This window comes from Hyla sarda, unplaced genomic scaffold (assembly GCF_029499605.1).
Source record: "Hyla sarda isolate aHylSar1 unplaced genomic scaffold, aHylSar1.hap1 scaffold_68, whole genome shotgun sequence".
Taxonomy (NCBI): domain Eukaryota; kingdom Metazoa; phylum Chordata; class Amphibia; order Anura; family Hylidae; genus Hyla; species Hyla sarda.
Genome location: NW_026610697.1, coordinates 675726 through 691412, shown reverse-complemented (window position 1 = coordinate 691412; position 15687 = coordinate 675726). Strand labels below are relative to the sequence as shown.

Genomic DNA, 15687 nt, shown 5'->3' with positions numbered 1-15687 from the left:
TGTGAATTTCTTTTTTGTCTTGTCCGCAGTGCTCTCTGCTGACACCTGGTGCCCGTATCAGGAACTGTCCAGAGCAGGAGAAAATCCCCATAGCAAACCTGTGCTGCTCTGGACAGTTCCTGATACGGACATCCGGTGTCAGCAGAGAGCACTGTGGACAAGACGGAAAAGAAATTCAAAAAGCAAAGAATTTCCTCTGTAGCATACAGCTGCTAAAAAGTACTGGAAGGAGTAAGATTTTTTTAATAGAAGTCATTTACAAATCTGTTTACATTTCTGGCACCAGTTCATTTAAAAAAAAAAAAAAAGTTTTCCACCGGAGTACCCCTTTAACCCTAGAGGGTCCGCAATCAGCCCGTAAAGTCTATGACAGTGTTTCCCAACCAGGGTGCCTCCAGCTGTTGCAAAACTACAACTACCAGCATGCCCGGACAGCCGAAGGCTGTCCGGGCATGCTGGGAGTTGTAGTTTTGCAACTGCTGGAGGCGCTCTAGTTGGGAAACACCGGTCTATAATCTAGATAACAGGTCGCTGTAGGTAGTGATGGACTGAGAAGGACATCGATAAGTTCTGCTGGTTCTTTTAGTGCCTTTTCCAACACTTTGGGAATAGGGAGGACACTGACCTCCTTCAGATGACTGAGGGCCCGAGGTGAGGTGGACAGGAGCAGAGTATGAGCGCGTCCTCATACTCTAATGTCCTAACAGGCAGGACTACAACCTCCATTGTGGTCACTATTCGGCTGGATTCACGCTCCTCCCCTCCTCCGGTGAATGGTTTTATCCATAATTATCTTCCCTTATGGACGCTTGGGCTCCAAATTGTGTCGGGTTCTGCACCTTAATTGATTTATTGCTTATCAGCTCATCGTTGCCTGGGGGGGATTAACTCACTTGTTATTGTGCTGCCTACAGACTCCAGGAAAGACACAATCCTAAATTTTAACTTGGGGACTAATAATAATGGGGAGGGGGATTAACCCACTTGTTATTGTGCTGCCTACAGACTCCAGGAAAGACACAATCCCAAATTTAAATTTGGGGACTAATAATAATGGGGAGGGGGATTAATCCACTTGTTATTGTGCTGCCTACAGACTCCAGGAAAGACACAATCCTAAATTTAAACTTGGGGACTAATAATAATGGGGAGGGGGATTAATCCACTTGTTATTGTGCTGCCTACAGACTCCAGGAAAGACACAATCCTAAATTTTAACTTGAGGACTAATAATAATGGGGAGGGGGATTAACCCACTTGTTATTGTGCTGGCTACAGACTCCAGGAAAGACACAATCCCAAATTTAAACTTGGGGACTAATAATAATGGGGAGGGGGGGTTAACCCACTTGTTATTGTGCTGCCTACAGACTCCAGAAAAGACACAATCCTAAATTTTAACTTGAGGACTAATAATAATGGGGAGGGGATTAACCCACTTGTTATTGTGCTGCCTACAGACTCCAGGAAAGATACAATCCTAAATTTTAACTTGGGGACTAATAATAATGGGGAGGGGGGTTAACCCACTTGTTATTGTGCTGGCTACAGACTTCAGGAAATACACAATAATAAATTTAAACTTGGGGACTAATAATAATGGGGGAGGGATGATTAAAACCTGTGCAGAGGAAAATTGGTGCAGTTGCCCATAGCAACCAATCAGATCCTTTCGTAAATTTTTAAAAAGGCCTCTGAAAAGCAAAAAACAATTGGTTGGGTAACTGCACCGCTCTTTCTCTACACAGGTTTTGATAAATCTCTCCAATGTCCCTGTCCAAGTGCTAAGTGTCAGAGAGGCGGTCCTAATCCCCTGAAGTTCCTGCACTGTGCTTACAAATTATGTTCAGGTGGGAGGTTTGGAAACAGAGCTCGACTGTCAATCAGGGAGGAGAGGGGGAGCGAGGAGACGTTCTTGTCCTCAGTACTTCAGGGTCATGGGAACGCCTCTATGACACTTCGTACTAGACCATAAAAGCATTGCCTACTTTATGGAACACAAAGTATTATAGAGCCGTTTACAAGCCCCTGAAGTGCTGAGGAGCAGACCGTCTCCTCGCTCCCCCTCTCCTTCTTGATTGACAGTCATCTGATAGCCGAGCTCTGTTTCCAAATCTCCCACTTGAACATAATTTGCTTGCACAGTGCAGGAAAGAGATTTGGAAACAAGACTCGGCTTCCAGGTGACTGCCAATCAGGGAGGAGAGGGGGAGCGAGGAGATGTTCTGGTTTAGCACCTCAGGCACCAGTATTTCCTGTTATGGAGGCTCAGACAGATATGTAGCAGCACAACGTGTTTCCCCAGCCTGACAGCATCCTCAGGGTCAGCCATCTGGGGCGTTGAAGATTCCAGTGAACATTGAAGAGGATTTGGCGCATCCCCAGGAGCTGATTGTTGGGGCACCAGGAGTCGGACCCCCCGCCACCTGCTGGTCACATATTGCTGGTCCACGCTGAGGATGGGCTGGTTAACCCCTTGTTGACATGGTACATTGCAGTGAATAGTGTGAAATGCGCGGCCTTTGGCGTCCAGGGAGGCATATATTTATATATGGTTTGGTCACATGATGGTCTTTATTGTGGATTCACCTTTGTAGCCGGCACCATGTCACATGACTGGGATCTTGGGTAGAGCGTGCAGGGGATCATGATGTCTTGAATCAGTGACCTAAGGTTGTGTGTAACTATAGAGGTCAAGGGTCACCTGGGGTCTCCTGTCTGACCCTCAGGCTATAGCTCCATGTGCTTTATACTGCAACTCTGCCCCCGTATATCCCCTCTGCCCCCGTATATCCTCTCTGCCCCCGTATATCATATCTGCCCCCGTATATCATCTCTGCCCCTTATATCCTCTCGGATATACGGGGCAGAGAGCAGCTCTGGAGGATAAGACCTGATGTAACAGCAGAATAGTGAGTGCAGCTCTGGAGGATAAGACAGGATGTAACAGCAGAATAGTGAGTGCAGCTCTGGAGGATAAGACAGGATGTAACAGCAGAATAGTGAGTGCAGCTCTGGAGGATAAGACAGGATGTAACAGCAGAATAGTGAGTGCAGCTCTGGAGGATAAGACAGGATGTAACAGCAGAATAGTGAGTGCAGCTCTGGAGGATAAGACAGGATGTAACAGCAGAATAGTGAGTGCAGCTCTGGAGGATAAGACAGGATGTAACAGCAGAATAGTGAGTGCAGCTCTGGAGGATAAGACAGGATGTAACAGCAGAATAGTGAGTGCAGCTCTGGAGGATAAGACAGGATGTAACAGCAGAATAGTGAGTGCAGCTCTGGAGGATAAGACATGATGTAACAGCAGAATATTGACTGCAGCTCTGGAGGATGAGACATGATGTAACAGCAGAATAGTGAGTGCAGCTCTGGGGGATAAGACATGATGTAACAGCAGAATAGTGAGTGCAGCTCTGGAGGATAAGACATGATGTAACAGCAGAATAGTAAATGCAGCTCTGGAGGATAAGACATGATATAACAGCAGAATAGTGAGTGCAGCTCTGGAGGATAAGACATGATGTAACAGGAGAATAGTGAGTGCAGCTCTGGAGGATAAGACATGATGTAACAGCAGAATAGTGAGTGCAGCTCTGGAGGATAAGACATGATGTAACAGCAGAATAGTGAGTGCAGCTCTGGAGGATAAGACATGATGTAACAGCAGAATAGTGAGTGCAGCTCTGGAGGATCAGACATGATGTAACAGCAGAATAGTGAGTGCAGCTCTGGAGGATAAGATATGATGTAACAGCAGAATAGTGAGCGCAGCTCTGAAGTTATAGTTGTTTATACTCTGTCAGGTTTATTGTAATATTATTGCTCTGAGGTGTCACAGGTCATGTATTATAACAATAAGGCTGCAGACAGGAGTGACGCTCTGCAGGGGGGTCACTTCTTGCTCCGCTGGTTGGGGGTGAAGTGTCTGCGCAGCGTCTCCCAGCAGCGGTAATATCCCTTATCCAGGCGACTGCAGGTCTCCAGCCCCCAGCGGGTCACCGCCATACTGAGCGAAGACTCGAACATGAAGGCCTGCGGGAGACAGAGATACGGGTGAGATACTCTGCGGAGCGATGACATCACCGGGCGGGAGTGATGTCACAGCTCTCATGTCCCTACTAGAGTCCCTACTGACACAGCTGAGGGTTTGGTACAGTTGTGACCAGTGTTTTCCCAAACAGTGTATCTTCAGCTGTTGGAAAACTACAACTCCCAGCATGCCCGGACAGCCGCTGGCTGTCCGGGCATGCTGGGAGTTGTAGTTTTGCAACAGCTGGAGACACACTGTTTGGGAAAACCCTGGCATAGACTATTCTCTTTGAGCTAAAAAGGCTGAATATTACTGTTACATTGTAACAAACTATCGTGTGTAACTCACAGGGGATTGTCTGCACTGATACATTGTAACAAACCCTCAGGACAGAGACATTAACCCTGCTGATGTGTGTAGCTCACAGGGGATTGTCTGCACTGATACATTGTAACAAACCCTCAGGACAGAGACATTAACCCTGCTGATGTGTGTAACTCACAGGGGATTGTCCGCACTGATACATTGTAACAGACTCTCAGGACAGAGAAATTCATCCTGCTGATGTGTGTAACTCACAGGGGATTGTCCGCACTGATACATTGTAACAAACCCTCAGGACAGAGAAATTCACCCTGCTGATGTGTGTAACTCACAGGGGATTGTCTGGACTGATACATTGTAACAACCTATCAGAAGAGAAATTCACCCTGCTGATGTGTGTAACTCACAGGGGATTGTCTGTCCCATGAGTTTGTTACAATGTATCAGAAGAGAAATTCACCCTGCTGATGTGTGTAGCTCACAGGGGATTGTCTGCACTGATACATTGTAACAAACCCTCAGGACAGAGAAATTCACCCTGCTGATGTGTGTAACTCACAGGGGATTGTCTGCACTGATACATTGTAACAAACTATCAGAAGAGAAATTTGTAGACTGGTGACCATGTGACCATTATGTGCTGTAATGCATTGTGGGATTTCATATGTGTCGCCCATTTACCATAGTTCCGTCAGCCACGCGCTCCGGCTCCAGTTTGGCGTTGCTCGCCTTCTCGAAGCAGCCGGCGTCCGGTCCGTGGGGGGTCATAGCGCTGTGCAGACTCCCTCCCCCGGCCTGGAACCCCTCCTCTTTGGCTTCGTAGTGACCTCTGATGAGACCCATGAACTCGCTCATGCAGTTCCCTAACAGAGGAGACACGCGGGGTTAAATTGGATAAGCTGTAGGTGTCTGGCGGCCGGGGCTGGGGGTCACTTACGGTGGTAATAGGGAGGACGGAAGGTGTGGTCGGCCACCCCCCAGCGCGGGGGGAAAATGACAAAATCTGCAATGGCCACTCCGGGTCTCAGGGATTTAGCGGTCAGCACCGTGAAGATGGACGGGTCCTGGGGAGAAGGGGGCGGTTAATAGTAATAAAAGGGGCGGATCCCAAAAAATGATCATGTGACCCCAAAACTCACCGCGTGGTCAAACGCTACACAGTTAATGACCATGAAATTGTCCAAGTTGTACTTATAGGGGGTGTAGTTCCCATGCCAGGCGACCACGTTATATGGGGAAAAGTTCTGCAAGAAGGAAAACAACGTATCTTATTATATGACGTCACACAGCAAAGATAACAATAATAAGAGTATAATATATAACATATAAGAGTATAATATATAACATATAAGAGTATAATATATAACATATAAGAGTATAATATAGATTATGTAACAAACAATAAGAATATAATATGTAACATATAACAACAATAAGAGTATAATATGTAACATATAACAACAATAAGAATATAATATGTAACATATAACAATAAGAGTATAATATGTAACATATAAGAGTATAATATAGATTATGTAAATAATAAGAGTATAATATATTATGTAACAAACAATAAGAATATAATATGTAACATATAATAAGAGTATAATATATAACATATAAGAGTATAATATAGATTATGTAACAAACAATAAGAATATAATATGTAACATATAACAATAATAAGAGTATAATATATAACATATAACAATAATAAAAGTACAATATATATTATGTAACAAACAATAAGAGTATAATATATAACATATAAGAGTATAATATATAACATATAAGAGTATAATATAGATTATGTAACAAATAAGAGTATAATATGTAACATATAATAAGAGTATAATATATATTATATAACAAACAATAAGAATATAATATGTAACATTACAATAATAAAAGTATCATTTATATTATGTAACAAACAATAATATAATATGTAACATATAATAAGAGTATAATATATATTATGTAACAAATAATAAGAGTATAATATGTAACATATAATAAGAGTATAATTTATATTATGTAACAAACAATAAGAATATTATATGTAACATATAAGAGTATAATATATATTATGTAACAAATAATAAGAATATAATATGTAAATTATAACAATAATAGTATAATATTTAACATATAATAAGAGTATAATATATATTATGTAACAAATAATAAGAATATAATATGTAACATATAATAATAAGAGTATAATACAATATGTAACACAACAATAATAAGAATAAAATATAATATGTAACACAAAACAATAATAAGAGTATAATACAATATGAAACACATAATAATAATAATAATAATAAGAGTATAATACAATATGTAACATATGACAATAAGAGTATAATATAATATGTAACACAACAATAATAAAAGTATAATACAATATGTAACACATAATAATAATAATAAGAGTATAATACAATATGTAACACAACAATAATAAGAATATAATACAATATGTAACAAATAACAGTAATAAGAATATAATACAATATGTAAAACATAACAATAATAAAAGTATAATACAATATGTAACACATAATAATAAATAAGAGTATAATACAATATGTAACACAACAATAGTAAAAGTATAATACAATATGTAACACATAATAATAAGAATATAATACAATATGTAACAAATATCAGTAATAAGAATATAATACAATATGTAACACAACAATAATAAGAGTATAATACAATATGTAACACATAACAATAAGAGTATAATACAATATGCAACACAACAATAATAAGAGTATAATATGTAACACATAATAATGAGATTATAGCACAATATATAACACATAATAATAATAAGAGTATAATATAATATGTTACAAAATGCTGAATTAGAGGAGATAGAGAATGAATATGATACAGTGAGTAATTCAGGAGTTGTGTTTGTGCCCATTGCGGTACCTGATTACTTAATCACAGTGGCACAAATGGTAATAAAGTGAGGAAATAGTTTCCCCTGAACACAAAGAGGTACTCCACCCCTAAACATGTTATCCCCTGTTCATCAACCTGTTCATTAACGTCATAGCTGGTGCTGTGATGTTAATGAACACAGAAACCTGGTAGTAGACAGCCGTCACGCCTCACTTAGACATGAATAGAGGGGGCGTGCTGGCTGTGGTCACCAGTCATCCAGTATGGAGCGGAGTTTGCTCCATGCAGTGGATGTCTGGGAGCTGCGGTAGAGATCGTGGGATTCCCACTACTGGCAAGCATGCTATCCTCTATTCTTTGGATAGGGGGATTATTTGTCTAGGAGCAATGAGTACTGCCTCCCAGGAGGGCTGACCTTCAGGCGTGCTATGCCCCAGGAGTACTGCCCCTAGTAGTGTTGCCCTCCCCCCCCCCCCCCCCCCCACCCGGAGTTCTGTCCCCCAGGAGTACTGCCTCTCAGAAGTACTAAGAGGTATAGAGAGTCCTCCATACAGTCCAGGTTTGTCTCTGAGATGAGTCTGGACTGCTGTAGTTGGGGGCCATTGTGGTTCCCATTATGGTCCCTAATTTATTAAGACAAGATACTAGAAAATATTTCTCAGGATTACAAAGAACAGTTAGATGAATCCTCGCTGCTCTGCAGGTATAGATTATAGTTGTGCTCCTCACAGTATTACTGCAGGGTAATGTAGGAAATGGTTTCCCAGCAGTCCTTGCTGTAGCCCATTGGGTAACATCATCTACAGAATACCTGGGGTTTGTTGTCGTACCCATGATGGTACCTGAATAATAATTTATTTTGGCACATATTATGCAGGGTAATGTAAGGCCCCAATGGGTGTGGACCCGCTGTGCCACCTAAGGTTTGGTTTTGGGCCAAACATGGGAGCAGAGTCTAAGTGTCCCCTGCTCTTCGCTCTTCACCCTTTATCCTCCTCAGGGGTGTGGAAATTTATTAAAAAACTACTTTTCCACAGGACTAAAATAGAGCAAAATCTACTTGTCGATCCACTTGTCCGGGCCAATTTTTGCTTTTACACTCTCGTTTTTTCCTCCTCGCCCTATAAAAGCCATAAATAACTACTATAATGATACCTTTTAATTTTTCCATAACATATTCACCGACCCAAAATAAAATAAAAAAAATATTGGTGAAGTGAAATTGAAATAGTAAAAGATAATTTTGCAGATTCTATGGTTTTCTTTTCTACATCCTTTACCTTGCGGTTGAGATAACATGTTATTTTGATACTTTAGGCCGCCTGATTAAAGCAACACCAGATTTTAATAGTTTCTGTCATATTTTACTAATTAAAAAAAAATTCAGAACTTTTTAGAATTTTTTTAATTGCCTTTTTCTGACCCCTGTAGCTTTTTATACATTTTTTTTTCGCATACCAGGCTGTATGAGGACTAATTTTTTGCACCATAATCTGTTTTTTGTATCGGTGCCATTTTGGTATTGACTTTTTAGGGTCTATTCACACCTACAGTATTCTGTGCAGATTTGAAGCGCAGGATTTTCTGCTGCGGATTTCAATGTAATCTGAATGACTTGAAATCCTGCGCATCAGATCTGCGCATTGCAAAATACTGTACATAGTTACATACTGTACGTGTGAATAGACCCTTAATCTCTTTTTTTCTGGGATATTATAAAAATTGCAATTCTGTGTTTTTTATTTTTTTTTTTACATTTACGTTATTTACCGTACGGGATACATAATGTTATATTTTAATAGGTCGTACAGTTACACACGCAGCAATACCAAATATGTTTATTTTTATTATGTTTACATGTTTTCATATAGGAAAAGGGGGTAATTTGAAATTTTAATATTGAAGGGGTTAATGTGCCTTTTAAACTTTTTTATTAAAACATATTTTTTTTTTTTTACACTTTATTAGTCCCATAGGGGACTTTTAGGAGGAATCATTAGATTCCTCATACAGATCAATAGAGTTCAATTGAACTCCATTGATCTGTGTGCTCTGCAATCCATTGATAGAGCCTAGTCCAGCCAGGATCTATCAATGACAGAGCCACGTAGAGCAGGGAACAGAGGTCACAACGCTCCTTCCCCGTGATCGCCAGTAATCAGACCCGGAGCGAACACGCTCCAGAGACTGATTCTAATGGGGTGCTGCATGCAAAATCACGGGGGTCCCCAGAGGCGGGACCCCCGTGATCAGGCATCTTATCCCCTACCTTTTGGATAGGGGATAAGATGTCTTAGCGCCGGAGTACCCCTTTAACGCCAATTTTAACAACTGTTCTCATTCTGCACCATGAAAAAAAGCTACTACATTAATGTTAATTATAGAAAAAATTAATGATATAACTAATAACTATAAATTTTAAGGTTAAAAATACACACTGCGTACCTTGTTAATTTTAGTGTCCCCACTAAATTTTAAAATTAATGTTGTGTTAAAATAGAATAAGGCACAAAATAATTGTTTAAGAATTTGTACAGACTACGTAAATAACCCATATGTGGCGCTAAAATGTTTCCTTAAAAAAAAGAAACCTCCATAGTAATACAGCTTCATGCACATTTTGGGGAGGGTAACGTACCGAGCCGGTTCTTCTTTTTTTTTTTTTTTTTTTTGTGGTTTCACTATTGTTTATGTGCCTGTTAGTGCTGCGCTGTCTTCCTTTCTGACGTAAACTCCGGCCTCAACGCAGCGATGCAAGGCTCCGCCCACCAACGTCACAAAATGCGCGCTCAAAATTAAACAAAAAAGCCTCCAGAATCCAGATATTCATGGTGCGGCATAGTATGTTTTTTAATATTTTTTAATTTCTGAGGAGGGTGGATGTGCTGTTGCGGGATAGTTGGAGTGCAGCTATTTAGTGCCAGTCAGGATGTCACCCGATGCGGTACACCCTGACGCTGTAGGTGGTAGTGGTGTAGTAAAGCCAGGTTCAATGTAGCAGAGCTGACTTGGTGTGATAGCAGTACTGAATTTGTAGAGCAACAGAGCTGAGATGCTCAGATGCAGCCAGGAGGTGCAGGCTTGATAAGAGTAATCGACACTAAGTCAGAGGAGATCAGCGAGGTCCAACAGGATCAGGCAAGTCAGGTAATAGGCTCGGGTCACACACAGGATCTCAAGACCGACACAACGGCACCTTCACTATAGGTGGAGGAGACATTAGGGTAACATGCACCCAGGACATATGTGCAGCCCCCAGAACATATGTGCAGCCCCCAGAGGGCAGAACAGGAACTGCACCCATGGTGGAAGCAGCAGGATACTGAGAAGTTAATAGTGTACTGTTGAGTGGTCTTTATAGTCCGAGTGCGATCATCCAGCAGACTGGATTGGAGGGATGTGGCCGTGCCCGTGATGGTACCAGGAGGATAACTCATAGTGGCGCAGATTTCGCAGGGTAATATAACAAGATAGTTTGTGAAAATGAGTTTTATATCATGCACTTTTCTCCCAGCTGTAGCCCTGAACTGTTTCAGAACTACAACTCACAGCAGCTCTTGGCTTTCAGAGTTATGCTGGGACTTCTAGTTTTGTACCAGCTGAGTAGCTCAGGTTTGATACAAACTTTACCATAGTCTATGGTGGGATTTGTCGGGGTGACTGCTGTACCCATCGCTGTACCCAATTACTATCATTCCACAAGGATGACTGATTATTTACATGGGACTGACCTGCTGTGCAGAGAAGAGCTTCCCCTGGTACTTGCTGATCACAGTATAGCCACCGGCCACGGTCCTGTCCTCGTAGCAGGCCACGGGGGTCAGGAAGTCCCGGGGGTTCGCCAGGCCATTGGCTCCTGTAATAAAGTTTGCTTGTTATAACAGATCCCGTGAAGGACGTTCTATGTCCTTATACCTTTATATCACCCTCAGGATCTTACCTATTGGTCCCAGGTCGGGGAGCTCGAAGTGGACCCCAAATACTTCTAGGATGTAACCCCTGGAGTCACCGAAGACCTCCACGCTGAACCTCATCCCTTGCTGCCAAATAGAGAACCAAGGGTCAGACAGTGTTATAATGGCCGCCTTTATTCTACACCAGTGTTTTCCAAAAAGTGCGCCTTCAGCTTTTGCAAAACTACAACTCCCAGCATGCCCGGACAGCCTTTGGCTGTCCGGTCATGCTGGTAGTTGTAGTTTTGCAACAGCTGGAGACACACTATTTGGGAAATACTGCTCTACACCTATGACCTTCCATCACCTGGATAACACAGATCTCGTTCGGTTCCACCAATATCTTCCCAAATTCGGTCAGTATTAGGAGTTTTCCTTGCTGGGGGACTGTGTAAAAAAACATGGACACAGACACCTGCAGTTACCAGCAGCCAACACTAGATGGCAGCAGACAGTCACCAACCATGAACCTCCCTTCTATAAAACTTCTATTAGAAGAAATTGACAAATCAAGAGATAAGAGAAAAGATCTCACCGATCAGGAGGTCTCCATCCGAATTATACAGGCACCTGGGGGGGGGGGGAGATCATCATCATAAACATCATTATCATCATTAATCATCATCAAAAACATCATTAATCATCATCATAAACATCATTATCATCAATCATCATCATCAAAAACATCATTATCATCATCATAAACATCATTATCATCATTAATCATCATCATAAACATCATTATCATCATTAATCATCATCAAAAACATCATTATCATCATTAATCATCATCAAAAACATCATTATCATCATCATAAACATCATTATCATCATCAAAAACATCATTAATCATCATCATAAACATCATTATCATCAATCATCATCACCAGTCATCATCATCAACATTATTATTATTAATAATCATCATAAGTCATTATCAATCATCTTTTTTGTCATCAATATCATTATCAATCATGAGTCATCAATCATCATCATCCTCATCAATCATTATCTTCACCAGTCATCATCGTGAACATTATCATAATTATCAACATTATCAATCATCAATATTAATAATCATCATAAGTCATTATAATCAGTCATCTTTTTTGTCACCATCAATATTATCATCAATCATTATCATCACCATAATAGTCATCAATCATCATCACTAATCATAATCAATATCATTACCAGTCATCATCAACATTATTATTATCATCATCTTTATCAATCATTATAAACATCATTAATCATTAATAATCATAGTCATTAATCCTCATCATCTGTCATCATCATCATCAATCATTATCATCAACAATCATTATCATCATCATCATCAATCATTATCATCAACAATCATTATAATCAACAATCATTATCATCATCAATCATTATCATCAACAATCATTATCATCATCATCATCATCAATCATTATCATCAACAATCATCATCATCATCATCAATCATCATCATCATCATCATCAATCATTATCATCAACAATCATTATCATCAACAATCATTATCATCATCATCAGTGATCATCATCGTCATTGATCATTATCATCATCATCATCAATCATTATCATCAACAATCATTATCATCAACAATCATTATCATCATCAACAGTGATCATCATCGTCATCAATCATTATCATCATCATCGTCATCATCAATCATCATAACTTACTCACCTGTCCACCATAGAGACGTTGCAGGTGTAGACATGGATGGCGATTCCGTTGCGTGACTTGGCGTCTCCGGCCCCGCAGAGGGTGTACAGTCCCTGGAGAGATTATATCCATAAACACCATTGTGTAGCAGTGTACTCCCCATACAGGAGGGCCACACTGCTGCTATGGGGCCCCAAGATAGCGGGGTTACATGATACAATTCCTGCAGCCACCACTAGGGGAGCTCACTGCACACAGATCAATATGTCCTGTCCATCTAGTATGGAACTCAATGGGGGCCATAAAATCCATATTTGAGGGGAGCGACACAGGGGACCCCATATAGGATCTTCTATGGATCCCCCCAGTGGTCTCAATACGGTGGACCTCCAGATGCTGGGAGTTGTAGTTCTGCAGCAGCTGGAGGTCCTTAGTTATGACCCCTGCTCTATGTTTTCCCTTGGAGATGGCTCCACTGAGGACCCCTGGGGCCACTTTAGGGTCTCGGCAGGGGACAGGACCCAGGACAAGTTTTACAGTGAAAAGTAGGGAGAGGGCTCTGTGGCAGGGGCGTGTAGTGATATGACCCCGCCCCCGAGGACCCGCCCCATTAGATTTGCTGCTCTGAGGCTCCGGTACACGACTCACATCCACAAAGTCCGTCTTCATATCCCCGATCACAAATGGCTTCCACCTCATCTGCAGACAGAACACAAGGTATTAGCGCCTCCTAGTGACAACAATGGTGAATGTCACCCTGTCCTGTGTGTAATAGGGGTTAAAACAGATCCATGTGAGAATATGTCTAACCTGTCTGGGGGGGGGGGGGGGTCTCACCTGGTTGGGGGTGTCTAATCTGGAGAGGGGGATGTGTCACCTGTCTGGGGGGGTGGGGGTCTAAACTGGAAAGGGGTGTCTAATCTGGAGAGGGGGATGTGTCACCTGTCTGGGGGGGGGGGTCTAAACTGGAAAGGGGTGTCTAATCTGGAGAGGGGGATGTGTCACCTGTCTGGGGGGGGGGTTCACCTGGTTGGGGGGTGTCTAATCTGGAGCGGGATGTATCACCTGTCTGGGGGGGGGGGGGGGTCTCACCTGGTTTGGGGGTGTCTAATCTGGAGAGGGGGATGTGTCACCTGTCTGGGGGGGGTCTCACCTGGTTGGGGGGGGTCTAAACTGGAAAGGGGTGTCTAATCTGGAGAGGGGGATGTGTCACCTGTCTGGGGGGGGGGGTTTTCACCTGGTTGGGGGGTGTCTAATCTGGAGGGGGATGTGTCACCTGTCTGGGGGGGGGTCTCACCTGGTTTGGGGGTGTCTAATCTGGAAAGGGGTGTCTAATCTGGAGAGGGGGATGTGTCACCTGTCGGGGGGGGGTCTCACCTGGTTTGGGGGTGTGTAATCTGGTAAGGGGGATGTGTCTCCTGTCTGGGGGGGGGGGGGGTCTTACCTGGTTTGGGGGGGTGTCTAATCTGGAGAGGGGTGTCTAATCTGGAGAGGGGTGTCTAATCTGGAGCGGGGTGTCTCACCTGGTTAGGGGGATCTGTCACCTGGTTGGGGGGGTGGGTTTAAATTGGTTGGGGGGTGTCTAATCTGGAGAAGGGTGTCTCACCAGGTTTAGTTGCATTTCACCCGGTTGGGGAATAATTTTTCACCGTGGTCGGAGGGGGGTGTCTCACCTGGTTAGGTGGGGGGGGGGGGGGTGGGGGTTCTCACCTGGTTAGGGAGGTCTCACCTGGGGGGGACGGTCTCACCTGGTGAGGGGGGGGGTCTCACCTGGGGGGGGGGGTCTCACCTGGTGAGGAGGGGGTGTCTCACCTGGTGAAGGGGGTTGTCTCACCTGGTTAGGGGGGGGGGGTCTCACCTGGTTGGGGGGGGTCACACCTGGTTGGGGGGGGGTCTCACCTGGTTGGGGGGGTCTCACCTGGTTGGGGTCCGGCTCCACTTCATCCCAGTTATGTGTCAGGTGTTTTTGCTCGTAGGCCTGGAAGGGTTTATGGCAGACAGAGGGCAGAATCCTATAGAACCAGCTGAGGACATGAGAGAAGAGAGATAACTCCCATCCTCCGCACCATCACTCCCATCCTCTGCACCATCACCCCATCCTCCGCACCATCACCCCCATCCTCCGCACCATCACCCCATCCTCCGCACCATCACCCCATCCTCCGCACCATCACCCCCATCCTCCGCACCATCACCCCCATCCTCCGCACCATCACCCCCATCCTCCGCACCATCACCCCCATCCTCCTCACCATCACCCCCATCCTCCTCACCATCACCCCCATCCTCCGCACCATCACCCCCATCCTCCCCACCATCACCCCCATCCTCCGCACCATCACCCCCATCCTCCGCACCATCACCCCATCCTCCGCACCATCACCCCCATCCTCCGCACCATCACCCCCATCCTCTGCACCATCACCCCCATCCTCCGCACCATCACCCCCATCCTCCGCACCATCACCCCCATCCTCCGCACCATCACCCCCATCCTCCGCACCATCACCCCCATCCTCCGCACCATCACCCCCATCCTCCGCACCATCACCCCATCCTCCGCACCATCACCCCCATCCTCCGCACCATCACCCCATCCTACGCACCATCACCCCCATCCTCCGCACCATCACCCCCATCCTCCCCACCATCACCCCCATCCTCCCCACCATCACCCCCATCCTCCCCACCATCACCCCCATCCTCCGCACCATCACCCCCATCCTCCGCACCATCACCCCCATCCTCCGCACCATCACCCCCATCCTCCGCA

At 43.7% G+C, this 15687-nt stretch overlaps 1 protein-coding gene across 3 annotated transcripts in view; it reads right to left on the bottom strand.

Moving 5' to 3' along the window:
* Positions 1-3669: 3669 nt before the first annotated feature.
* The window catches only part of HGD (homogentisate 1,2-dioxygenase), a 67571-nt gene continuing 55553 nt past the window's right edge, over positions 3670-15687 (bottom strand). For 2 of the 3 annotated variants that reach the window (XM_056554344.1, XM_056554346.1), the window contains exons 4-14: positions 14833-14938; positions 13563-13613; positions 12936-13027; positions 11774-11808; positions 11546-11625; positions 11226-11325; positions 11017-11141; positions 5500-5604; positions 5298-5424; positions 5042-5223; positions 3672-4038 (exon numbers count right to left, since the gene is read on the bottom strand). In XM_056554344.1, coding sequence (XP_056410319.1) covers positions 3898-4038; positions 5042-5223; positions 5298-5424; positions 5500-5604; positions 11017-11141; positions 11226-11325; positions 11546-11625; positions 11774-11808; positions 12936-13027; positions 13563-13613; positions 14833-14938 — 1144 coding nt within the window. In that variant the 3' untranslated portion in view covers positions 3672-3897. Of the gene's footprint in view, positions 4039-5041; positions 5224-5297; positions 5425-5499; positions 5605-11016; positions 11142-11225; positions 11326-11545; positions 11626-11773; positions 11809-12935; positions 13028-13562; positions 13614-14832; positions 14939-15687 lie in introns of all 3 variants that reach the window. The other variant, XM_056554345.1, reaches the window with a different exon arrangement.